Source organism: Drosophila erecta, unplaced genomic scaffold (genome assembly GCF_003286155.1).
Source record: "Drosophila erecta strain 14021-0224.00,06,07 unplaced genomic scaffold, DereRS2 tig00000092-arrow-pilon, whole genome shotgun sequence".
Taxonomy (NCBI): domain Eukaryota; kingdom Metazoa; phylum Arthropoda; class Insecta; order Diptera; family Drosophilidae; genus Drosophila; species Drosophila erecta.
This window is the reverse complement of record NW_020825207.1, coordinates 5,878,095-5,902,955: the sequence shown is the minus strand read 5'-3', so window position 1 is coordinate 5,902,955 and position 24,861 is coordinate 5,878,095. Positions and strand designations below refer to the sequence as shown.

Genomic DNA, 24,861 nt, shown 5'->3' with positions numbered 1-24,861 from the left:
GATGATGTGGAAATTCAAAAAAGTTAAGAAATGTCCTAAGGCTGAAGTTCTAAACTCCATAACTCAACTTGTTTTAATCGGATTTTGATGTGGAATACCTCTAAATGTTTCTGGTGCAATTCTCTAAAAATCTGCATTCAAATTTAAAAATAATTTTTTTTTCAATTTTTTTGTAAATTTTTTGATGATGTGGAAATTCAAAAAAGTTAAAAAATGCCTAAAGCTGAAGTTCTAAACTCCATAACTCAACTTATTTTAATCGGATTTTGATGTGGCATACCTCTAAATGTTTCTGGTGCAATTCTCTAAAAATCTGCATTCAAATTTAGAAATTTATTTTTTTTTTAATTTTTTTGTAATTTTTTTGATGTGATGATGTTGTGGAATTTCAAAAAAGCTAAGAAATGTCCTAAGGCTGAAGTTCTAAAGTCCATAACTCAACTTATATTAATCGGATTTTGATGTGGCATACCTCTAAATGTTTCTGGTGAAATTCTCTAAAAATCTGCATTCAAATTTAAAAATAATTTTTTTTTCAATTTTTTTGTAAATTTTTTGATGATGTGGAAATTCAAAAAAGTTAAAAAATGCCTAAAGCTGAAGTTCTAAACTCCATAACTCAACTTATTTTAATCGGATTTTGATGTGGCATACCTCTAAATGATTCTGGTGCAATTCTCTAAAAATCTGCATTCAAATTTAGAAATTAATTTTTTTTTCAATTTTTTTGTAATTTTTTTGATGTGATGATGTTGTGGAATTTCAAAAAAGCTAAGAAATGTCCTAAGGCTGAAGTTCTAAAATCCATAACTCAACTTGTTTTAATCGGATTTTGATGTGGCATACCTCCAAATGTTTCTGGTGCAATTCTCTAAAAATCTGCATTCAAATTTAAAAATAATTGTTTTTTCAATTTTTTTGTAAATTTTTTGATTGTGCGGAAATTCAAAAAAGTTAAAAAATGTCCTAAGGCTGAAGTTCTAAAATCCATAACTCAACTTGTTTTAATCGGATTTTGATGTGGCATACCTCTAAATGTTTCTGGTGCAATTCTCTAAAAATCTGCATTCAAATTTAAAAATAATTTTTTTTTCAATTTTTTTGTAAATTTTTTGATGATGTGGAAATTCAAAAAAGTTAAAAAATGTCCTAAGGCTGAAGTTCTATACTCCATAACTCAACTTCTTTTAATCGGATTTTGATGTGGCATACCTCTAAATGTTTCTGGTGCAATTCTCTAAGAATCTGCATTCAAATTAAAAAATTTTTTTTTTTTCAATTTTTTTGTAATTTTTTTGATGTGATGATGTTGTGGAAATTCAAAAAAGCTAAGAAATGTCCTAAGGCTGAAGTTCTAAAATCCATAACTCAACTTATTTTAATCGGATTTTGATGTGGCATACCTCTAAATGTTTCTGGTGCAATTCTCTAAAAATCTGCATTCAAATTTAGAAATTTTTTTAATTTAAATTTTTTGTAATTATACGCGCTAGTCGTAGAAAAGTATATAACAGGCTGAAGGAAACGTTTCCGACCATGTAAAGTAAATACATTCTTGATCAGGCCATCTGGCCATGTCCGTCTATCTGTCCGTATGAACGCCTCGATCTCAGGAACTACAAAAGCTAGAGTGTTGAGATTAAGCAGGTAGCTTCCAGAGACATAGACGCAGCCCAAGTTTGTTTCCAAATGTTGTCACGCCCTTTTTTACGCCCACAAACCGCCAAAAAAAACGTTTTGAAAAATTTGGTATTTTTTAATTTTTCATATCTTGTAAATTTCTATAGATTGCAAAAAACTTTTGCCACGCCCACACTTTTAAAAATTTTTTAAATTTTTTAATTTTTTTTATTTTTTTCCCAATTTCTACCGATATTCCAGAAAATGTTGAAATTTCTCGTTTGCACTTCCACTAGCTGAGTAAGGGGTATCTGATAGTCGGGGTACACGACTACAGCATTATCTTGTGCTCTATTACCATTACGATTTAGCTTGTAGAGCGTTAATAAACTGATTTAAATAATAAAAACTTGAATAACCCTTGAGGTTAGCCACCATAAATGCCCATTTATCAAATTTATTGAAATTATTCAAACTAAGCACACCGAGCGGAGCTGGATCCGCTCCACTTGCGCTATCGGAAAACCCGAAACTCAACACGACATCAAGTGCAATCATAAACAAGCGCAGTTCGCAGCAACAACAGTATTTCTCGCTAGCCATTTGCAAAAAAAATGCGCAACAGTTGCATGTGGCAGCCGCCAGTGGCGACAACAACAACAACGACGACGAAGACACCAACAACAGCAGCGAGCACAGCAACAACACCAACACCAACACAAAACAAACAATTGTCCTTTCTCCGGCCCTAAAATCCGCAGCCAACCCACTCCCCCCTGCGACCGCCCAATTTACTGCCGGCATTTTGGGAGCATTTTGGGAGCATTTTGGGCGCATTTTGGGCCCACCCACCGGAAACCGACCAGATGCGCATGTGCCCACAGCAGAGCCGAGTCCTTTCTCGCGGCCAAATCGTGGATATGAGTACTGGAGTCAAGGACTCCGACGAAGGACTTGCCGTCGACTTTCAGTCGCTCGCCACTTTTCGAAACACACGGTCGTCGAGGACTTGCCACCGCCGGAAAACTGTGGAAAACTGCGTGCGTGCGTGAGTGTGCGTGTGCTTCGAGGGAAAAAGCGAAATTCTCCGTCCAAACAACAGCAAACACAAGCGAATGCTTCGTAGTTCCTGCGTGGTCCGCGTACCGCAAAACCGAATCATTAATAAAGAAAAGCCCTGCCGTCGACAAAATTGTTTTGCGCTACCCAAGCACGTTGACACGGCTTAAATGGGGCATTAAGTGCTCGGAGTTCAGTGCTGATATATGCAATTTTCGCTAATCACAAGTGCAATAATCCCACACGCTTCTCTGTGTGATGCCAACTGGCCAGCAGAACGAAAAGGATTAAGTTCCGGATCGAGCGACAGGCGTTAAGCTGATTGCCCGGTGATATAAGTAAGCATTTAATGTGTTTTGTTGGCTCTGAGCGATTTCAACACCCGCTTGAACCCGTCACAAGAATCGCACCCACTTCAAACTCTCGACCGGAACTAAATAAATAATTGTGCTCGCCACCCCCACATCCTACACACACACATATATATATGGTTTCCAGGTCCTTTTTTATGGTGTCACATTGCGTGACTGAGTGAACTTGTGGACTGACACTAATTGCAATGTGTGAGAATGATGGCCCTTTCCGTGGGACGTCCGAAAGTAGGCAATAAAAAGTAATGCAAGTGCCAAGTGGACAGCCAAAAATATGAAGATGTGGGAAGCTTGTGTATTAAATGGCTTTTGAACACCTTGAGGTTACAGGGTAACGTGCATTCTAAGTTTTCCACATCTATGATATCTATGATATTTAATGAATTTAAGCTTGCCACTGATTTTTACATTGAATAAGGAGTCTTTCAGGAACTAGTAAAGCTGTCAAGGAACAATGTTAGTTAGGAAGATTATTTAAGGACTTTAATAGCAGCAAGTGGCTTTGAGAAATCAGTAAATCAGGTTAATGGGGTCCGCACACCAACAATAGTTATCAAGAACCGATATACCCGGCTTACAAGGAGTAGCCCGCCTAAATGGAGAGGAATAAAGCTGAAAATGCAAATCTCTCGTTGCGCTTGGGCAGCTCTAAATGGGCTGGCCCGACACTTAGCACCACCCACCACCCAGTAGACCTTTCCCCATCCCCATCTGCACCTCCATCCAACGGAGCACTCAGTGCACGCCAACGCCTCGACACGACAGCCTACGTTGATTGAATGGCTAAGTGGGCGGAGGCAGCAACAAAGGAGGCACAAAGTGAAACTAAAAGTTGGCCTAAGTGCGGGCCACAGTTTCGCTTTTAGCCCGGTTTTTATGCCTCAGCCCCTGATTAGGGGTCTTTGGGCGAATATGCATAGATTAGGCACGCTTTTAGCGCTCGATTGCGGGACACTCGGCTTGATGTTTCAATTAGGGGCATAAAACTCTAAAAAAAGGAAAATGAAAATAAGCGGCCACTGCCGTGCCTGTTTTGACCCAGATAGCCGCCGGCTCAGATGTCGTTCCACAGTCAGATTTTCGCCAGAGCCGGAGAAAATATCATTTTAATAACCGAAATGACAGCCATAAATCAATGATTATTGCCCATTGTCTGGGGAGTTGGGCGGCGGCATGTCGTTTTCGTTGCCCTCGTCATTCGGAGGGGCTTTAAAACGAGGGTCCTGACTGTCGTCGAGATACTTCAACGGAGATAAAAGTCCTGCTGCTGGGTGTTTTCGCTTAGCCCGGCTTGTGTCACTTGGCGCCATAAATTTACGCCACATAATATTGAAAATTCCCATCAGACAACCGCACGGTGTTGAGTTAAACTCGTTAAACGTAATTGAGGTTGTATTTCATGTTAAATGGCCGGCTGCCCAGTGGCGCAGTCCTGTGTTCTGTGGATCAGCCAGCTGGATATGTGAGCTGGTCATTATGGGGTTATTTACTAGACACTCGGTTGCATGCAGACGAGCATCCTTAAAAGCCCTCATTCTGTTTTCCCAGCTGTGCGGAGTGGGGAATGCCCTATGCGGCTAGATCTTTGGGTCTTACCTTTAAACTACGACCTCTGTATGGATAGTCTGTTCATTTTTAAACACAATCGCATTACAAAACAAGAAGTCACGCCATAGTCGAGCTCCTCGACTATCACATACCCGGTACTCACAGGAAAACTAAGCAGAAGTACTATTTATGCGTATTTTTACGAATTTGTGGTTAGATTTAGGTTTTTAATTTGACACTCTCTTGCCAAAACCACTGCAATTCGGACAAAATTAGAAGAGATTTGCATTTCCATTTGCACGTATGCATATTTGCTTGTATAGTTTGACAAGCCATTAAATGAAACAGCAAAAATAATTGAAATGCCATTAAGATTTCCCTTTCACTGTAATGTAACACTTTGATTAAAGGAAAGTAACCGAAATAGCTTGGAATTGCTGAAATTTTTGGCATAATTTCCAACGCCAAATGAACACTGTAAACAGCAAAACTATTTGAACGCCACTTTAGTGCCAATTTGGCAAATGAATTATCAATAATTTTGCCTAATTTATGGGCACAATAATTACAAAAGTAATTGGAGTAGCACCGCATTAAGTGGAAACTGTCATCATGCGAAATGGCACAAATTCTGAATTTAATTGCTTAGCCAGGCTAGACACTAATGCTCAATTTCGCCGCAAACTTGAATGTCTTTTATGAGGGGTCCTGGCATTTGGGATAAATGTATTTACGCACATGCACGGCTGAAAATCGTTAGTTCAGCGGAGCGCAGCAACAAAATTACACAAAATAGAACAAATCGGAACGACATTTTCCCGCCAGCCCCTCCTGTTGTAACGTAAATTAATTGCCTGCACAAATTAGCCAGTCCGGCGAACATTTTGGACATTAGGCCAGGCACTTAGGCACTTTTTGGCCAGCTCACGGAGGGGTGCTGCAATTCCCAATTGTTGGGACCACATTCGCCAGCGATTCGCCATTAAATATACAACAATACTCGGGTAATGCCAGGTAAACATGGCAAGCTGTCGCTCGTTACTTTTAATCAGTTATCAAAATTTATGGACAACAATTTGTCCGGTCAGCGCGAAAATTTCGCATTGTGTTGCGAAGTCCATTTTCCCAGTTGGAGTCCATTTTCAAATATTTACGTGAATTTAATGAGGTTTGGCGCGATTGTTTATTCGTCAAATTAATGTCAGCAACGCCTATGCACTTGAAAAATAACGTTTGCAAATTAGGATAAAAATTTGATTCAAAAATCATAAGTAAATATTTTTTAAAAGCCTGTTCGAGATGATTAACATCTGTTGATAATTTAAAATATATATATTCGATAGGAAAGTTATCTGCTTAAGATTAATCGTATTGGGCTTTAATTGTATATTATTGGCCTTTAAAACATTTGTTAAGTGTTATTTACGGTCTTATACGGACAAACGGACATTTCGAACGGACAGACGGACAGAGGGAAATTTAAAGCAAAATTTGAAGGTTTCCTACTTGCACAACACTCTTTATTGCCTGTAATTAAATGATATTTACTAATGAACACGTTTCGAACTAAAGACACAGTCATGGAGAAACTGTATACATTAAGTAAATGGGAATGGCCACAGGGATGACGTGGAATGCAATTCGATATTTTATTTGGGGGCGGAAAAACTATTCTCATTCCGCGCCCAATGAAAGCCGAGGGCGAAACTCAATTTGAGTTTCAGTTTACTTTAATTTTGGGCACTCGCATTACTCAAATGCGAAATTTGTTGTTGTTTCTGTTGGCCAAAATAGATTCCATCGGAGTTTTAATAGCCAAGGAGATGGATATCCTGCCACATTCGGTTGTTTATCATCAGTTATATAGAAGTCGGGGCAACGCCAGTTTGGTTGCTACTAGGAAAAGCCCCGCGGCTGTTTTCCCAGCCCAAGCGACAACAAATGGGATTGGGAGCTGAGAGCTGGGAGCTGGAAAATGGGAAATGCGGAGTTGGGCGTAAAGTGGGTGAGCTAAAGCCATGACAGGGCATTTAGGGTCGGCTGGAGGAACCGAGCAACTGGAAACGCTAAGCAAACAGAGCTCGGAAAGATGGAGATGGAGATGGGGAAGGAGCAATCGGTGGAAATAAAATATTAACTCAGCCCGACTCTAGCTCACGATTCAATTAGAAGCGAAAGCCATTTTATAATTGAAACGAGCCGGAGGAGCCCGAGGCCCCATTTTCCCCCTTTCCCCCCTCAACCATCGATGCGAAAGCCTTTTTCAATCTAGGCCGAGCTCAGGGGGGCGGAAAATAATACACATCGATAAATATTAGCTGGGGAAAAATGATGCAGGCAGCGGCAAAGATTATTATTCATTATGGTGCCCGCTTCTCCCGCCTGTTTTCCCCCGAGTAATTGAAAAGTTTTGCCCCACCGCCAACTCAACTCATCCGTTCATGGCTCATCCTCAGCGGTCTTTCCTTCGGCTCCAGAAACAACGGCCAATGCTCAATTTGTCACTTGGCGGAGGAGGAGGAGCAGGAGGGATTCGGAGGCGTGGCAGGCTGACAGATGATGCGTGTGAGTAAGCGGAAAATGCCCGAAGGAAACTTACTGTGCCCCGTGCCATCCTGCCATCATGATTATGATTGAGTTGATGTAGTTAATATGCTATCGACTAAGATGATGATGATTGCCATGAAGGATGGCCCATCCGTTTCCCCATTGGAGAGCGCCCCTTCAGGAAGTGCACCCTGCTCAATGTTTGTCTGCTGCTCCATTTAAATCAGTTACAGTGAGTTTCCCCCTCGGAAAACACACAGCCAAAGACACACATTTCCCTCGTTTATTTGTCTTTTGAATTATTAATGCACTCGCTGAATGACTTCGAAAGCCCGAGAACGGTGTTTTCCATCTGCAGATGCGGCTGCCTCTGCTCCTTGGCTTCCTTTCATGATGATAAAGGTGATGATGATGGGGCTGAAGTGGATGGTGGCTAGATGTGCTGATGATCTGGCCCTTAATCAAGTGATTCACTTGCCATCCCGCGGCGTCCTTTTGGGCGCAGATAAGTTTAATTAAAACGACCGCAACATTCCTTCATTAAGCTCGGAAATCGCTCCCATCGGCTGGGAAACTATCTACTGTTGATGAAACTATAAAATTCCAAAAATGTTGCAAAGCAAAAAAGAGAGATCGAAAATTGAAGGCAACAAACTTTTCTGATTTCGATTTTTATTGCGGCCAGAAAATGGGAAAAGCGAGAAGAGCTGTGAGCAAAAAGCAAAAGCCAAGTGGGCAAGAGTTTACCATGGAGATAGAAGCAGTTTCGGTTGCTTCTTGGCAACAATTTCATTTTGGGAGCACTCGACTGTCCCGGATCCATTGCCATGCCCACGAGGCCCACCCCATTGCACTTTGACCCACCTCCCTGCTCCAATGCAGTTGGCATTCCATTCGGGTTACCTGCACACGCAACCAGCAAGGATAACCCGCAAGGATAGAGGGGGAGGGGGAGGGACAGCTGAATAAACACGTAGACCAAACAACAATGAGCAGGGGGAAAACCACCTGAACCACCTGAACCACTTGAACCACAAACATTTCCAAAGCCAAAACTTGTTCCCTTTTCCAGTTCATAATTTATGCCAAACAAACCCATAAACACTGCCTCAAATTTATTAAAGCGCCTTCCATTTTCAACCACCAACTCATATGCGATGTAAGTCAGTTACTTCATGGAAAGTTGCGATGGATCTCCTCGGAGCCCCTAAGCTGTTAATCTTTCGGCAACTTCCTAATTACTTTTGCAGGGGAGTAACTTTTATTTTGATTTTGCAAATTGTTTGCTCCGCCGAACCACACATCACCACATATACACCCTTATTTCCAAGTCCTGCAATTGAGGAAGCCCCGTCTTCTTTTGTCAACTCCACTCTTTCTGCAGTCTGATTTGCACTAAATCAAATCACTTTTTAACCAACAGGAACTGGGCAGAGCGAGGAAGAAATCGGAGCAAGGAACATGGAGTGACCAGCAGCAGGAAAGTGGACAAAGTGACAGGCGATAGCCACAAAACAACACAGGCGAAGGAGGAAAGCAGGCCAGTTGACAGGAGCTCAGCCAATAAAAGCCAACCAAACTCAGTCTGGGCCAAATTTGGACACACTGATGCAAAAAGGCGGAGGAGGAAGCCACCAGCAGCAGCAGCAGCAACCGCAGCAAAACAAAACTGAAAACGGAAAAGTTGCTCTGAAACAGACTGCAAAAGGGGACTGAGGGGATTGAGGGGAGCAGCCAGCGGAAGCCGAGGCTGAAAAGTTGCCAAATTTGGTAGACAGACCCCTTTCTGGCCATCTCGTTCCCACCTCCAGCCGGAACAGTTAGCAGCAGCTGGAATTTGATTTTAACGCTTATTCGAGAGCTTGGGATCTGTTTGTGGCACCAGCCACTGACAACCATCACCAGGCAGGAGCAACTGGCAGCCGAATTAAAGCCAGCACCAGGAGAACTCCGCCCCAACTCCGCTTGGAAGCTACGCATCAATGGCAACACATTGAGATTGGCTGTCAAAGGGGAGCATCCGGATTCCGGATTCCGGAAACGGGAGTGGAGCGGAGCGGAGTGGAGCCGTGGAAATGTTCGCCACTTGCGGCGACACATGCTCTGACAATTCATTGACTCCTCGCAGCACCCACACCCACTAAGCCAACCTCCAACCTACACCATGGGACTCCTTCCTCTGATCCTGCTCCTATGCCTAACCATGTCCACCTCGGTCAGCGGCTATCTGAACATTTTCATCAGCCACCACGAGGTGATGAAACTGATGGGTAAGTCCAGTCTCATTTCCGCTTCTAATCCATTAATGAAACTTCGATTGGGCCACCGCCACACCCACTCCACGAGCAGGACACCCCGGACACCCAGGATCTATGATTAATAGTTGGAGGCCAAAGTGCGACAGGACAAATTCATTGATCCCTAAACACGAAAACACAAACAGTCCCCGGAGTCGCAGACCATGTCACAGTCATTAATAGTTCCGAAATTATAGTTGACCATTAAAGAAAGGTTGTTGCTGGACTCTCGGACGAGGGGAGGTGGAACTATATGGCCATACTTAGTGGCGAAACCAAAACAAATCGCACACAAATCGATTTCCGCTGGGCCTAAACCACCCACCTTCGCCTTGCTGACAGCTGCAAGTAGCTTTCCCCATTTTCCGTTTCCCTCGAACTTTTCCTTTGCCTCCCCACATTTCCATGTTTTCGCCGTTCGCCATTCGCCGTTCCCTGTTTGTTTTCTTGTTTTTCCGTTTGCGGCTCCACGCGAATTCCCGTTATTGATGGCGCCGGCTCCAGATCGAGCCAAGGCCAAGTTCCCCAGCCCACTCCCCCACTCCTCACCTCCTCCAGATGGGAGTTACACGGATTTCATAGACGCGCCAAGGAGGAATGGCCTCGTGCTCGTCGTTTGGCTCGCGACTTTCCTGCTCCTCAGGTTGATTAATGGATCGCAGGAACGGGAATGGAGGTGGAGCTGGGAGTGGAGTGGCAACTCCGATGGGAAGGCACGGAAACTGGCCTAGTTCGCGGTCCCACTCCATCACTCGATGTTTAGCTGGTCACAGCATGTTCCGGCACTTAGCTGTAATTGGAGCATAAATGCGTCCATCTCATTATGCAGGTTCCTAGCTGCCAAATCAGAGCGCTTCAATTAGTTGATGGCGTAAAAGTAATCCACAATCAGATGGATACTAGATTGATGGATGAATGAGCTGCCACCATCTCCTGTCGTCCATCATTCCATCGTTCCCGCCTTAAAGCCATTCAAATGCATCCGGTTCAATGGGGCAAGTGGGCTCTTTCCTGGCAATTGCACCTTATAAACAACTTGTTCCGCCATTTCAACTATTTATCCCCCTGCAAATCGGATTTCATTGGCGACACTTTGCCTGGCGAGGATTCCTTTCGAGCTGCCTCTCTCCGCTTCTTGGAGGACCTGCCTCCACTTCTAAAAGCTCGTTATATTTCTAACGACCAGTTAACACCCCTGAAAACTCGCCCATCCGCCATTTGTGATGGCTGCCACCCTCCGAGTTGCTTCGATTTGAAAATTAACAAGCAGCATGAAATCAAACAAACTGACCCTCATCCTCCATCTTCTCATTTCCCGCACCCCAGATGAAAAATTCCTGTGCATGATTCTCCCTTGGACTTCCACCTCATTTCCCTTTCATCCTCCGCTGCTTCTCGGTCTCCATGGGAGTTCCTTCATGTGGAAGGCTCGTCACGGATGCACGAACTAGTGCCCATCCCATTCGACTTCCAGCCAACTTTTCCTGGACTCTTGCTGCATTTCCCACATGGAAATGAGGGCTTTTCTTCCAACCATTTGTTGTGCACTTTTCGGCTTCTCTGGTGCAAGAGTAAACAAAGTTCATTGCTTTCTCCATTTGGTATCAATTGTCACAGCCGAATCCCTGGACTTTCCCTTCCCGGGACACCCAATCCCCTCGATGAAGTGTCGAAAGCATTAAAATTAAACATTTTCTGCGCTTTTGTTGAGATTTTCCGCCCTGAGTTCAATTTGGATGTGTTGTCCCAGCAACGAACCGTTTTCCCCGTTGCCACCGACACCGCCACCCCCTCTCCCCCTCTCCCATTTTCCGACCTTCCGCTGAAGACTTTCCTGTTCAAGGGTGCGTAAAAATGCAATTTCAACAAGTTTCGCTTTGATGTGCACACTTTTTCTTTGCCACCCGATCCGATCCCCTCGGACCAGCTTCCCAGTGCCCCACCCTAAGGGTGGACCACAACCTTCGGCGGGTACGGTCTGCATTTCCCTGCGAATGAAAAGTTAATGCAAAAGAAAATTATTTTTAATGAATAGAAAACAGCTCGAAATCCGCACATTAATTTACCCCCTGTTACATGTTTTCTTTCAAGGGTGGCTTGGCATCTGGAATCCGTCTTTATTGCTTCCAAAGGGGGGCAATCAGAAACTGTGCCAATTGAACTGGCAATCCTCATCGCTGATTCATAGGACAATTAGCAGGAACACCCTTAATCAGCGACGGGGGAAGCTGCCTCCCCTGAGATCGGCGGAGGAGGAGGAGGATGGGGATGGGGGGCAGGAGTGCACTCTGCCAACTAATGGCACTAATTACCCCCTTAATCTCATATGCAAATAGTGTCTCCTCTTGCTGGCAATGCGAGATTGCAGGCTCACCTTAGCCAGCCAGTTTCCGCCTTTTTCCGCCCTTTTCCGCCTTCACCCTTCACTTGCTCCCCATCTCCAGAGCTCCCTTCCCCACCCATGAGAATATGAGTGCGGTTGCAGCGTCACGTGTGCGCGGCGGAGTCATTCAACGGAGACAATCGCAATGGCAGGAAAAATTATGGCCAGGGAGCAAGACAGGTGGGGCGGTATTGAAGAAGGGTCTGGAGGAGGGGTCTGAAGGAGGGAATATCCAGAGGAGAGCTGGGAAGAAAGGCGCCTTCATAAAGGCGGCGGAACTTTCGCAGGCAAAGTTGGCGGCACCGTGATATGAAAGACGAGCAAAGTTTGGCATTACAGGCATTAGGGGAAGGGGTATGATGGGGGATTCCAGAAGATATCCAACTTGGAGCAGGACGAACTTGTGCAGGGGGTGAGAACTGCCAATGGATGCTGCTTAAAGTGCAATTCAGGATTGTGCTCCCAGTGAAGCCAATCGAGGTGACAGGCATTACACGGGTTAGGAGGATGGAGAGACGGGAGTGGTGGAGCAGCTGCGACATCCCAGAAATCAGAGCTGAATTAATTGAGACAGTCATTTATTCAAATGCCTCCTGCCTAAAAGGGGAAGGAGGGGAAGGACAAAAGGGCACAGGATTTGATGGCAAGCACTTTGGGGTTATGTTTGTGTTTTTCACTTTCCACTAGCTCAAAGAGCTTCGTGGGTTGGTAGGTGGGAAAGTGGTGCACTTGGCCCACTCTGAAAGCCAGGTTAAAAACGCGACGGGGAGCAAAGCAATTTGGGACTCAAAAACAAGCCAGAAATGGTGGAATAGTAAAAGGCGACTGGAAAGCGCATAGAAAGCCGTGCTGCTGGGGAGAATCAGTCTGAAGATGTAGATGAAGCTGGGAGCGGGATGAAAGCTAACGAAAAATGCTTTTTCTTGTTCTGTAATTGGATTTAAAATTGTTTTAAGCAGCTAGCGAGCGCTTTGTTCTATCCTAAATGCAGGCGGTTTCGTCCTGCGCCAATCATCCCCTCACTCGGTCCGCCGGAAGCGGAATTGCTACATTCAACATCCGGCGGAGTCGGAGTGGAGTCGGGGGAAGAGCTCGAGGAAGAGCTCGAACTTGAAGCGGGTAAACCCCAGGCATTCCTTCCTTCCCAGCCTGGTGAAAGGCGAACTTGGCCTGATCCCGTGGAGTAAATAATGCGCCCCTGAAAAGGGGGGCGTAGAATAGAAATAGGAAGAGCAACAATAAAAGCGGATGAAGAAATTTAATTTCACGTCGTTTTAACTCAAGCAGCTCGTCTTTCAACGCCAGCGGGTGGGGAGTTCGAATGGAGAGTGGGAAAGATCAGGACATCCAGGACTTCTGAGCCCGCCAATACTAGCTACTCTGTCCTATGATGAAGCAGTCGCAGTTGACACCTTTTAATATCTCCAACCCGAGCAGCTTCCCCCAGGACGCCTGTCGCTCCTCATTTCGAACCGGAGAATAACTCGAGACACTCCTTGCTTCCTCGCCTGCTGGTGACGGATTCGATTTCGATTATTATTGTGTCTTGGGCTTTGTTTACCCACCAGCATTGTCACCTAGTGTTGCCCCCTTTCCAGCATCCCCGTCCTTTCCTTTCCTTTGAGAAAATCAATTTCCGCTTAATGGCAGAGAGAAGCGCTCGAGGGGAGTGTAAACAGCAAATGCACAAAGTTTGCTCAGCGGGAAGAATCTGCGGCTCTAATGGAGTGGGTGTGCCCAGCAAATTGCGGGGAAACTTTCGCTGCACGTCTGCAGTGCATCCGCATCCGCATCAGCATCCGCAACTCTCTCATCGCATATCCTGTTGGTTATTTTCTGGCATCCCCGCAGGACTCGAGGCGGACCTGTTCTATGTGCACGAGGGAGCCATCAACACATACGCAATGCACTTCACCGTTCCAGTGCCCGCGGATGTCCACGAGCTGGAGTTCTCCTGGCAGAGTCTGATTGCCTACCCAGTGAGTAGCCAGGAGTGGTCATCTAGAACCTGCGATAATTAACCATTCCACTCCCGCCCAGCTGCCCTACGCCATTAGTATTGAGTACAACAACGACCAGGAGGCACTGGGCACGCCCACGCTGAGCATACCGCACAAGGGTCTGGTTCCACAGGAGATCGAGTCCTTCCTGGTTTACCTGCCCTGCACCGGAAATGCGAGCCTACAGATGCCCGTCAATGTCAACATGGTGGTGCGTGCTCCTCCGCGATTCAACGACACCCGGCTCCACTTCAAGCGCAACAAGATCTGCGCCAAGGGTGAGTACACCGGGAGAGCTCCATCGCCCACGCCCACTTATCCATCCATCACTCATCGGAATTCCGTTCCGCAGGCATCTCACCTGAGCCCAATCAATCGCCGGCGCCAGCCCATGCCCCCTCCCAAGGACCCGCCCTGCTCAGTGCCGCCGCCTGTGCTCTGGGTTTGGTTCTGGCCGTGGGTCTAGTGGCCAGCATGATGTATGTGAGGGCGCGCAAACAGCTTCGCCAGGACTCGCTGCAGTGGGTTACACGCCAATCCCCCAGTGCCATGCCACTCTATTAACACTCATCCCCTCATATTTTTAGCACCAGCTTCACCACCGCAGCTTATGGCAGCCACCAAAACGTGTTCATCCGCCTGGATCCCCTGGGAAGACCGCCGAGCGCCACTGGATCCTATGCGACCATTGCCAGCCTCAACAAATACCCTGCGGACAGCAAAAAGTCGTGCAGCATATTCGACCGTAAGTTCATTACCCACTCGCCCACATCGCTGACCCCCAAACAAACTCCCCTAACGTACGCCCCCCCGGCACTCCCACGACCAATCCACAGGTTTCAGGAGCTCACCCACACCCACGCCGTATGCCACCGCCCTGCTGCCCATGAACCTGGAACAGACCGCAGAGACGATTTACTCCAAGCCGGAGTCGATCTGTCCCTCGAGGATTTCCTACTACGCCTCCTCGCAACTGACCCAGGTGAGTGCCACTATCTAACCCACTATCGACCCTCCCAGGGGCTTGATTGGATTTGAAATGGGCCCAGGATTCCGATTGGGACCCACTGCGAAATCAAAGCCTTTGATATATTACGACACGTGGCAGGCGCAAATGGAAATGGAGATACCCTTGAAGCAGACTTCGCTTTCCCGTTGCCAGGACCACCATCTAATTTGTGCCAAGGACCACTCGATTGCTCCCCAGGCGGAGGACCCGCTCCCACCCCTCCTGAGCCACCTTTCCTCGACGATAAAAATTAAATTCTAATTTATATTTACGAGCTGATAAAGCTCCCGTAGTGCGTTAAACTCGAAACAAGAGCCATTCATAAATATGCGGCTTTTCCCACCCGCTCTCCTCGGGATGTCTGGATGCCTGGATGTCTGGGTCTGATTTCGAAGGGGGGAACTTCGTGTGGCACTCACGTACTTCGTGTGGCAGGTGGCAGGGAAGTGGAAGTGGAAGTGGAAGCTGGGCGCAGGTGCAGGCGACACACAAACCCAGTGCCTCCAGAGGCGGAGCATGTGAGTCTCTCGAGGAAGGAGCAGGAGGTGGAATGTCCGCCCAGATAAGCGAAAGGTGCTCCATTCAGGGAGACGCAGACAGTCTGCCCCTGTTTATCTCGGCTGTTGCTTCCAATCCAGTGAGTTTTAGGCAATGCATGCGCCTTGGGCGAAAATTAGTGAACTTAATCCAAACTAACCACTGAATGAACCCAAACCATTAGAGTTCCTTCATACCCCACTGGGATTATGTTCCAACTTGGGAGTGGAAGTCCTTCGTTCCCTCTTTAAAGACGCTTCTCCCTCTAGGGGAACATTAGCATTTCTTTCGAGCCAAGTTAACTTCTTGGCGTCTAGGAAATCTCTGCCGAATTGGAATAAATTATTTAGCAGCCTCTTTCAATTGTTGTCCTTGTAAACATTCCTGGATCCCACTCTGGCATTTTTCCAGACTCCCCAACATCGTGATGTCTGGCCCATTTTCGTCACCAAGTTCTAACGCAATTTCCATCGGCCCATAATTAAATATTCAATTTCCCTGGAAACTGGAGGGGATTTTATGTGCTCAGCTTAATTCATCTCCTTCGGCCTGATCCGCCGCTCTTTGCCCAGCGATTCCTGTTTGCTTAGACTTCAATTTCATCCTCATTATGGGAACAGCCTCCAATCGCAGATGGAGTGGGGGCAAGAGCTGCTCCTCCATCCTCCTTCCTCCATCCACTTACACGGCTATCGGGCCACAGAGAATGCCAAGAGTCATATCCATTTGGATTCGCCTCTATCTAGTGGAAGGATGCACGCATCGAAGCAGACGGCTGGGAATTAAATGAATTCCCCGTCCCCCTCTCGCTCGCTCTATCCCACTCGCACGCTCTCCAGGGTACTCATGTACTATATATACCCCTTCCACCGAAATTCAAGGGGATGCAGAGTGGAGCTGGAAGTGGGGATGCGGTTGGGGTGAGAGTGCTTGCCATAATTATTGTTGTTCCGTTATGTTCAGCTATCCAAAGGATCCTTGCCCCCCATCCCCCTTCGTTTTGGCCAGCCTTTGGGCCATGTGTGAGCGTTAAGCGAAGTATGGCACATTTGGGGGCAGAAACAAGAGGCGAACGCACTCATTTAGTCAAACAATTATATCCAATTGCACACAGATACTCCACGCACACACATCTCTGTTCATTTGTGTGGAAATATCTCATTTGGGTGTGGAACCACCCCTCTTCCCGCCCTGCGGATTCTATTAAATCAGTCTATAAACGTCGGCCAAATTGCTTTAATGTGCAGCGAAAGTTTAGCAAAAAGCAGTTACAATGGGCTACAATGGTTGCAAGGAGGTGGGGGGGTGGAACTAGGGGAACTCAGGGAACTCAGGGGAAGTAGTGGCACATAACAATAAAAACAGCAGCGAACAGAAACCAGACTACAGCTGTTGAAACATGACTTTGTGCTTGTTTAGAAACACTTGCAAAATATTATTGCAGCACCAACAACAAAAGGCAAATTCCAAGGGGCTGCTAAAACCAAGGACAACAGGGCGGATGCGCAATGTGCGGGATCCATTGAAACAGAATCTAAGCGAGGCATTAGCGTATTGGATCAGCTGGAGGAGAGAGAAAAACTGGAGCAAACAGTGGAATCAGAGCGAAAGGAACCAGAACCCAGAACCCAGAACCGAGATGTAATGGGTTAAGAGAAGCCGGGAACATCGTGCCACACATTTGAATGGCATCATTAGGGAGAAAGTTGTCGAAGCAAGTACTTGGGCGTACTTGCAGCACGGAGGAAATTGCGAGGCGCGGAGCCAAGGAAAGTTGGAAATTAATTTCCACGGAACTGCGAGCATGTCCTCCTGTTTTATGGAGATTACTGGATCGACAAATGGCTGACTAACCTGAGCAGCAGCGGGAACAGGTGCTAATTAAAAATGTTGTTGTCGCCCCATTAGGGAAATTTGTAAATCAACCTGCTCCGCGGGGGTGGAGCCCAGCTCCACGGGGGGATGTTCCGGGAAAAGGGGAGCTGGCTATCTAGGCCCAGGGAGTTCTAGCCCCAGTGAAAGTTGGCGACACGTGCACCATTAATGGATTTACTTCTGTCGCTGCTTTTGATTAAAAGGCATTACTTACATACGGAACAAAACTTGGAGGTTGAGGAGAGGAAAGACAGTTAATGGGTGTCGTGGAATGTGACCAGTCAGGTGACGAATCCAAGGGGTTAAGCCGGCGAACAAAAGCCGTCGCCAAAGGTTGACAAATTACCCAAACGTCGCTCGATATTTTTTCAAGTCGCCCAACTCTCAGCCATCCGCTGGGGATTCCCCCTTTGGTCAGGCAAACTGCGGCGGATGCCTTTGTCTGGCATTACACTATATTGATTGCTTCCTGTCAGCCGCAGGAGAGACAAACGGAAGTGGCGGATGTTTCTTTTGTTCCGATTTTCCTTTGTGGTCCAAGGACCCCGCCCCTTTCCCTCTCGCCCTGGGCGCCGTTTACACACTGCACTTTAGTTTTTCGATGGCGCAACATGGAAATGCGGTGAGCGAAAACTGGAGTACAAGACTTCTCCATTAAAACGGGGTCCTCAGCTTTAATTGACGGACTTCATGGGCCAGTTTGAGCACCTTCTTGGGAGCAACGAACTGTGGGGCAAATTAATTTCATTTGCAAAGTCAACAAGCCGAGAAAATCAATGGAGATCCGTGGGGGGACATGTGTAAATTGTGCAACCGCATTATTAAATGCCGAGCTAAAAGGCGGAGAGGGGGGAGGGGGGACGGGCAGACAGGCGAGGGGGTTGGGGCGTGGCCGGAGCACGCAATGGCTAATTGAAAGGCAATTATGCGTGATTAAGTGCGTGTAAGCGGCGACTTTGGTTAAGTATGCGGCACCTTTAATTAGAAAGCAGTGAAACGCCGGCCAGCCGACATCTTCCCCTCTTCAATTATGCATTAGTCGAAAGAACCTTTTTGCTTTGCCCGAAAACGCTTATTAAACGAGCGGCCTAACGAGGTCGACTCATCAAAAGGCCATGCATCAAAGGCGGGCAGGGGGGTGGGGCGGTGCGGGCCATGGCCAAATCGATCAGCCATAAATCAAACGAAATTCAAATTAGTTGGTGCCGGCAAATTAGAAGGCGCACACAGTTTGTCCTGGCAGCGTCGGCCATGCAAATGCCAAAATAATGAGAGTTCAGTTAGTTGGCTCCACAGAAAAAAACAAAAAAAAGGGGGAAAGGCTGAGCAAAAAGTCAGACGGAGAGGCTTTCAACCTTGATTAAAGGCTTTTCCCCAGGGGCAAGCGGTGGGGAAATGGCCAAAGACCTGTTGTCAGGTAAATTGAAATATAATTGAGCCAAAGGCGAGCAGGACGCACTGACAGCTCCACCTGGCAGCCAGCATTTTGCCAGCTTTTCATCTGGTTCCACTTCACTGCCATGGCTTATTAGGAGAAGGCGACAGGTCGTATACGTGATACGTACAAAATGCTGTCATTGCCGACTGAAGTAAAATTCAGTGGTAGTGGCAAAATAACGCATAGCAGCAGCATCAGCAGCATTTTGCATAGTTGCATTTTGTGTCAACAATTTTTTGGCACAGTGGTTTTAAAACTATGGCTAGAGAAATCCGTGTTCAATCCGTTGAACAGCATAATTGTTTTAATAAATAAACAGCTCTAAATATCTGGCTAGAAAGCTAAGCAAAATTTGCTTTTTCAATCCTTCACTTGCACTATTTCTTTCAGTTTAAACATGATTGAGTTTAAACCAATTTGATTTATTAATTAATTAAGTTCATTAATTAATGCATAACAGACTGCACTTTTATATTTCTCCTGCTGGTGTGTTAAGCGTAAAGTTTGCCACCGAATTTCGTTAGTGGTTGCCCAACACGAAAGTTGCAGCGGTGAGAGTTCATTAAAATATTTACGCCCACCCGGCCCACTGTGCGGTGTTGGAAAATTGTGTGAAAATGTTGTGCTGCTTTTCCCTCGGCTGCTTGCCAAAAAGTTGGACTGCAGCTTGGGTCTGCCGGCAAGTGACGTGCTGACGGGCGACGTTCTGGCAAAATTGTCATCAAGCGTTTTTAATTACAAGCGGGATTGGTTGGCCGAAGGGGCGTGGCTGGGGCGGTGGAGCAGTGGAGCAGTGGAGCAGTGACGATGGTTGCGGTTGTTGTTCCTGCGGGCAGCCGTAGAGCTGCAAGTGACATAAGCAAATCAGACGCCTGTCAAGTCGTGTGTGTTTCGTTGTTGGCTTACGTCATTCGCAGGACACACCAGCACCCCCGCTCCCTTACTCACCCCGATTGTCATTAGAAATGTCACAACAACCAAGCAGCAGCAGCAGCAGCAGCAGCAGCTGCAGTCCTGTCCTCAAACTGATATCTCGTATCCTTGACGCCCAGCTGCAAATTCTGTTTCGAAATTCCAGCTGCCCCCGCCCCGCCCCGCCCATCGCATCGCATCATGATCCCAAAATGGTCGAGGCCATTGGCAATTGGCAGTTATTTTTTGGCCTTCTCGGCCATTTCGAATTTCAAATGAAATGGCCAGCAATAATGGCCCGTCGTTTGACATTCGCATTTAATATCGAAAGCCGAAATGAACATTTTCATTTGCAATTTAAGTTGGGTGGGGCAGCACTCCAATAAAGTCCATGGCCCCCATCTTATATATTGGAAACAAACATTGGCCAAATTTCCTTTTAATTTTACTGACATTTTTCGCATTTATTGGCCTGCTCACGCAGTGGAATATCTGAAGTATTTCTTCAATGACAATCAGCTAAGATTGAGCGCAATATGGCCAAGAGAGCAGAAGTCAATTGAAGTACACAATTTGTGTATTTTAAACTGAACCGTATCCTTTAACTATTTGCTAAGCCACTCGAAGCACTTTGGAAAAGTTTGCGAGATTGACGAAAGGGCGATACGTAGTGTTTCTAGGAATGCTGAAGGGATTTAATTTATTTACTGAAGAGGTTAGAAGTCACTTTAATTGCACAACATATATATATTCATGCCAATTGCAGAAAACGGTTTGCTTACGAGCTGCAAAGCAATTTGAATTGCTTTAACATTAAGTTAAAGTCAATTGCATTTTCGCATTTAATGATGAACCGATTAATTGCATTCTAATCACAGTTGAACGGGGCCAATTAGCGCATTAGGCACATGTGCTGCCAGAGTTGAAGACTTCCCTCAAAGGATTCGGTATGCGGCCAGGACTCGAATGTAACCAGACAGCTTCAAGGTCTGGCAGACGATCTGGATCTCTGGATGGGGCCTTTGCATGTGAGTCCCTGAGGATTTATGGCTCAGCCAGGACATGCCCCACCAGTTGACCAACCGCAGCCAGCCACAGGACCTCCTCCTGCTCCGCCTTCGCCTCCGCCTCCACCTCTTACTCGGTGGGACAGCTTTGATGATGGAGTGCGATATTGTTGCGTTTTAATTGAATTTTCTTTGTGGGCCAAAAGCAGCAGCAGCACGACAATCACAATAAAGGACAAACAGCAGGAATCGCAGGATTCGCAGGCGGGGAGCAGGACATCGGGGGCGGCTCCAGGAAAGTGGCAATGAAGGCAATAATGAAATGAAATTCACTAACAAAAGGCAGCCAACTATTGTTTTTATTGCCTTTTGTCGCTCTGGCTGTTGCGAATGTGCTGCAATTGTGTCGTTTGGCTTCCTCGCGGCGGTCGTGTCCTTTTGTCCTGCCTTTTGCGGGAGCTGTTGTCAGACCACACCAAATAATATAATTCCCGCATATTGCCGTCGGTGGCTTTTAATAAAAACGCCATCCACCTGCTGCTGCTCCTCCTCCTGCTCCTCCTGCTGCTCCTCCTGCTGATGGAGATTTAGTGTCCAGGGAAAAGCCACTCGGATCCACTTGAACCCGGCCGCAGTTATGCAGATTTCCGAGGGAGTTGTGCAGATTTTTCTTGTGTTTATTAGACCAAGTTGCCATCTTTTCCTCTATTTTCATTTCGGCCAACTGTTCCATGTTGTGCGGGTATAAATGTGCTGTGTAGGCTGCAATTAAAGCGAACGAACTGAGTTGGCCAACTCGACCAGCCCCATTCCATAAGCGACTTCTGGTTATCTGGCAGCAGACTTTGTTTGCCCAAGACGAGTTCGCCATTTCCTACAGCTGAGCACCCCCCAGTTCCAGCAATGGAAAATTCCCCCCACCGACGGCTGTGCAAACATAATGCTCGGCGAATTAAAGCTTTTTTGCCAGCCAATAAATTATTCATGCTGTAAGACAAGCGAGCGGATAGGTCGAGGGGCTAAATTATGGCTGAAGAAGATGTGGGAGTGCCTTGGAGCGGAAACGGAACTCAATTCATTAAAATGAATGAACGGAGGAGCGCAGCCGAGTGCATGACTAACGGTAAACGGATGCAAGCCGAAAGATGCAAATCCGGCAGCTGAAATTGCTGTTTCTGTTGCCAAAGTCGTTGCCAGTTGGCGTTGCCCTTTTTCGGGCGGAATGGGTAGTTGCTCTCGGGTGGCAAAAGGGTCCTTAGTTGGCCCAAATTAGATGGGGCACGGAAATATGGAAATTTATACAGTTTCCTTGACTCAAGTGTCCTGCCACCGAGCGAGCAGCTCACTTGAGCGGAAACCCCCACTCGGTTGGTAATCTTGATTGCCATATTGGATCAAAGTCACCTAAACAGGGGGAAGTCGAATTTCAGTGCTTATATATTAATGGCTGAATTTATTATTAATAGCTTGGTGTGTTAGGTGCAATCAACCCACATTTTATAAATGCAATGCTTAAAGAGCGTTTAATACACGTGGGGGCAAGTTGAGTGAATAATTTTAATGTCAATATACATTTCCACTGCAATGCTGCCTTTCAAAAAGAGCTAGAATAATGGAGTGTGTGTGCACTGTATAAATTTAAATCCAGTACAATAAGCAAACATTAATTAGGACCATAACAATGCTAGTGGCTTGTTATTATGGCTGTTTATTTAGCATTTAATTAATTTCATTTGTTTTTTGCCTTCAGCCTTGCAGCCTGTCGACGCCAAAGAGCATTCGCAGCAACGGCAATGGCAACTGCACCAGTGGAAGTGGCAGCCTCAGTCTTTTTGGTGGCATCCCCACCGGCAGCACCATCACCATGGCCAGTCACGGCGAGAAGGGCAACCAGCGGCTGCGACGGATACCCAGTGTCCAGCCCGGCGCCCTCAGCTACGAGGAGCTGGTCAGGGAGGGCACCTTCGGCAGGATCTATGCCGGCAAGCTGGGCGAGTCCTGCGAGGCGCTGGTGAAGACCGTCATCGATGGCGCCTCGCTCACCCAGGTGGCCTGCCTGCTGCAGGACGCCTCCCTGCTGATCGGCGTCAGTCATCAGCACATCCTGGCACCGCTGCTGGCCAACACGGAGCTGCCGGGTCCGCCGGAGATAGCCTATCCCCATCCGTCCAAGGGCAATCTCAAGATGTAAGTGGAGATGGCTAAATGTCCTTATATTACCAATGTTAAAATCACATTCTTACCCAATAAGGTACTTGCAAAAGTCGCGGGAATCGAGCACGGCATTGAGTACGCGCCAGCTGGTTGAGTTTGGGCTGCACATCACCAAGGGATTGGCCTATCTGCACTCCCTGGGAATCGTGCACAAGGACATTGCCACACGCAATTGCTAGTGAGTTTCCAGTACATGCACCCACTCCTTGGGCTTTAGCCTAATATAGCATTATTATTATTTTATATACATCATATTATATTTTTGCAGCCTTGACGAGGAGTCCTATGTGAAGATCTGCGACAGCGCCCTGTCCCGCGATCTCTTCCCGGACGACTACGACTGTCTGGGCGACAATGAGAATCGGCCACTGAAGTGGCTATCGCTGGAATCGCTCCAGAAACGGGTCTATGCCACCCAGGGCGATGTGTGGGCCTTGGGCGTGACCTACTGGGAGCTGGTCACGCTGGCCCAGATGCCGCACGAGGAGGTGGATATATTCGAGCTTACCAATTACTTGGCTGCCGGCTTCCGGCTGGAGCAGCCCGTCAACTGCCCAGATGAATTGTAAGTAGCCCGCCCCCTGCCCTTTGGAAAGACTGCTGAGTTTGCAAAAATATAAATATACATTTCACTCTCTCCTCGATACACCTTAACCAAACCCCCAGCTTCACGGTCATGAACTGCTGCTGGCACTGCGAGGCCAAACAGCGACCCACACCCTCCCAGTTGCTATCGTATCTGCAGGACTTCCATGCGGATCTGGGCATGTACATCTAAGCGAGACGAAGGACTGACGGACTGAGCATGGGGATGAGGATGGGCGGTATCCAGTGGAGTCGAGCGGAGCGAAGCCCAAAATAAATTAATTGAAACTTTTGCATTTTAAATGTGAGATTAAATGTGAATTTACCTGTTAGAGTTTGGCGCAAAACCAATTACACTGAAAGCCAGCTAACTTCAGATACGTAAGCACACGCATATACACACACCAGTACACTGGGGTGGACCTCTATGACTTCAATACATAACTATTAAACTTAATAAATGCAGTTCATTTAACAAATAGCTCAACAACACCCAAACAGTCTCAAGAGGTATCTGCAATAAGCTACAGACCACATTGCGTATGAGCGATGTGCGCGCAAATGAACATCGAATACTTTAGGGCCACACGGCGTATGAGTGATGCACTGGCTGGCCTTAAAGTTCAATCTTACTTCGAACACAGTGCCACTAAGGCCACACTTTTCACCAACGCACTGCCCCTGAAAGCCATGCATCAAGGCGAGTCAAAAGTCAAATAGCAACTGAGGTCCACCCAACAATAGAGAAGCTATCATTTTCCAACCCGTTGACACCAGGCCCGGGTTCGAAATATCCCCCGAGCGGCATGTGGGTTAAGCGTTAGATAAAACTGACATTTAAGTAGTTAGCAATTGAATAACAAACACTCACACGCAGCGAAACATTCCAAAACACACACAAGGACACACACACACACACACACGGACACGAACCTTAAATGATAAATGAATGTGAATTATTGATGTGCATATTTTATTGAATGTGTGTAGCGTGTAAGCACAGGACGAAGGATTGAACGGGAAGAGATGCGACAACAGGATGCGGAATCTTTTGTTCACGAATGTTGTCCTCGAGATTGTTACGAATGCGATATATTTATTTACCTTGATTATTATTATTACTATTGCGTATGTCATAAGGGAGGAAGTTCAAAACAGAATCTGAATCAGGTGAAAAGCAAAAAGAGCAAATGTTAAACCGATGGCAAACAACCGATAAACATTATTCACACCCACATTCCCATACACATTCACATCCAAACCCACGACCACAAACACAACTACACTCGCTTGCATAGAGATCCCTTAGCACCTTAACCCCAGAATGCCCTACAATCTCGCAACTTGCTCGCATAACGCACTAATTCACTTTCGGGGAAACTTGTCGCAATCGTTTCGTTGCTCAATTATTTCGAACTCAAAGGACAGGGGAATAATCTCCGCTTCTGGCAGGATGCGC

At 46.6% G+C, this 24,861-nt stretch overlaps 1 protein-coding gene across 1 annotated transcript; it reads left to right on the top strand.

Annotated features, from left to right (window-relative positions):
- Positions 1-2,560: 2,560 nt before the first annotated feature.
- Positions 2,561-24,307, top strand: LOC6549588 (tyrosine-protein kinase RYK). Its single transcript, XM_001975786.2, has 11 exons — positions 2,561-3,017; positions 8,569-9,415; positions 13,677-13,804; positions 13,866-14,103; positions 14,178-14,346; positions 14,413-14,570; positions 14,662-14,807; positions 22,354-22,790; positions 22,855-22,995; positions 23,086-23,382; positions 23,484-24,307. The coding sequence occupies exons 2-11, from the start codon at positions 9,310-9,312 to the stop codon at positions 23,593-23,595; spliced, it is 1,932 nt and encodes a 643-aa protein (XP_001975822.1). The 5' UTR covers positions 2,561-3,017; positions 8,569-9,309; the 3' UTR covers positions 23,596-24,307.
- Positions 24,308-24,861: the final 554 nt, after the last annotated feature.

Coding starts and splice junctions, on each gene's coding strand:
- LOC6549588 (XM_001975786.2), top strand. CDS start 9,310: ATGGGACTCCTTCCTCTGATCCTGCTCCTATGCCTAACCATGTCCACC. Junction 13,805..13,865: donor AGAGTCTGATTGCCTACCCA/GTGAGTAGCCAG, acceptor ACTCCCGCCCAG/CTGCCCTACGCCATTAGTAT. Junction 14,808..22,353: donor CCTCCTCGCAACTGACCCAG/GTGAGTGCCACT, acceptor TTTTGCCTTCAG/CCTTGCAGCCTGTCGACGCC.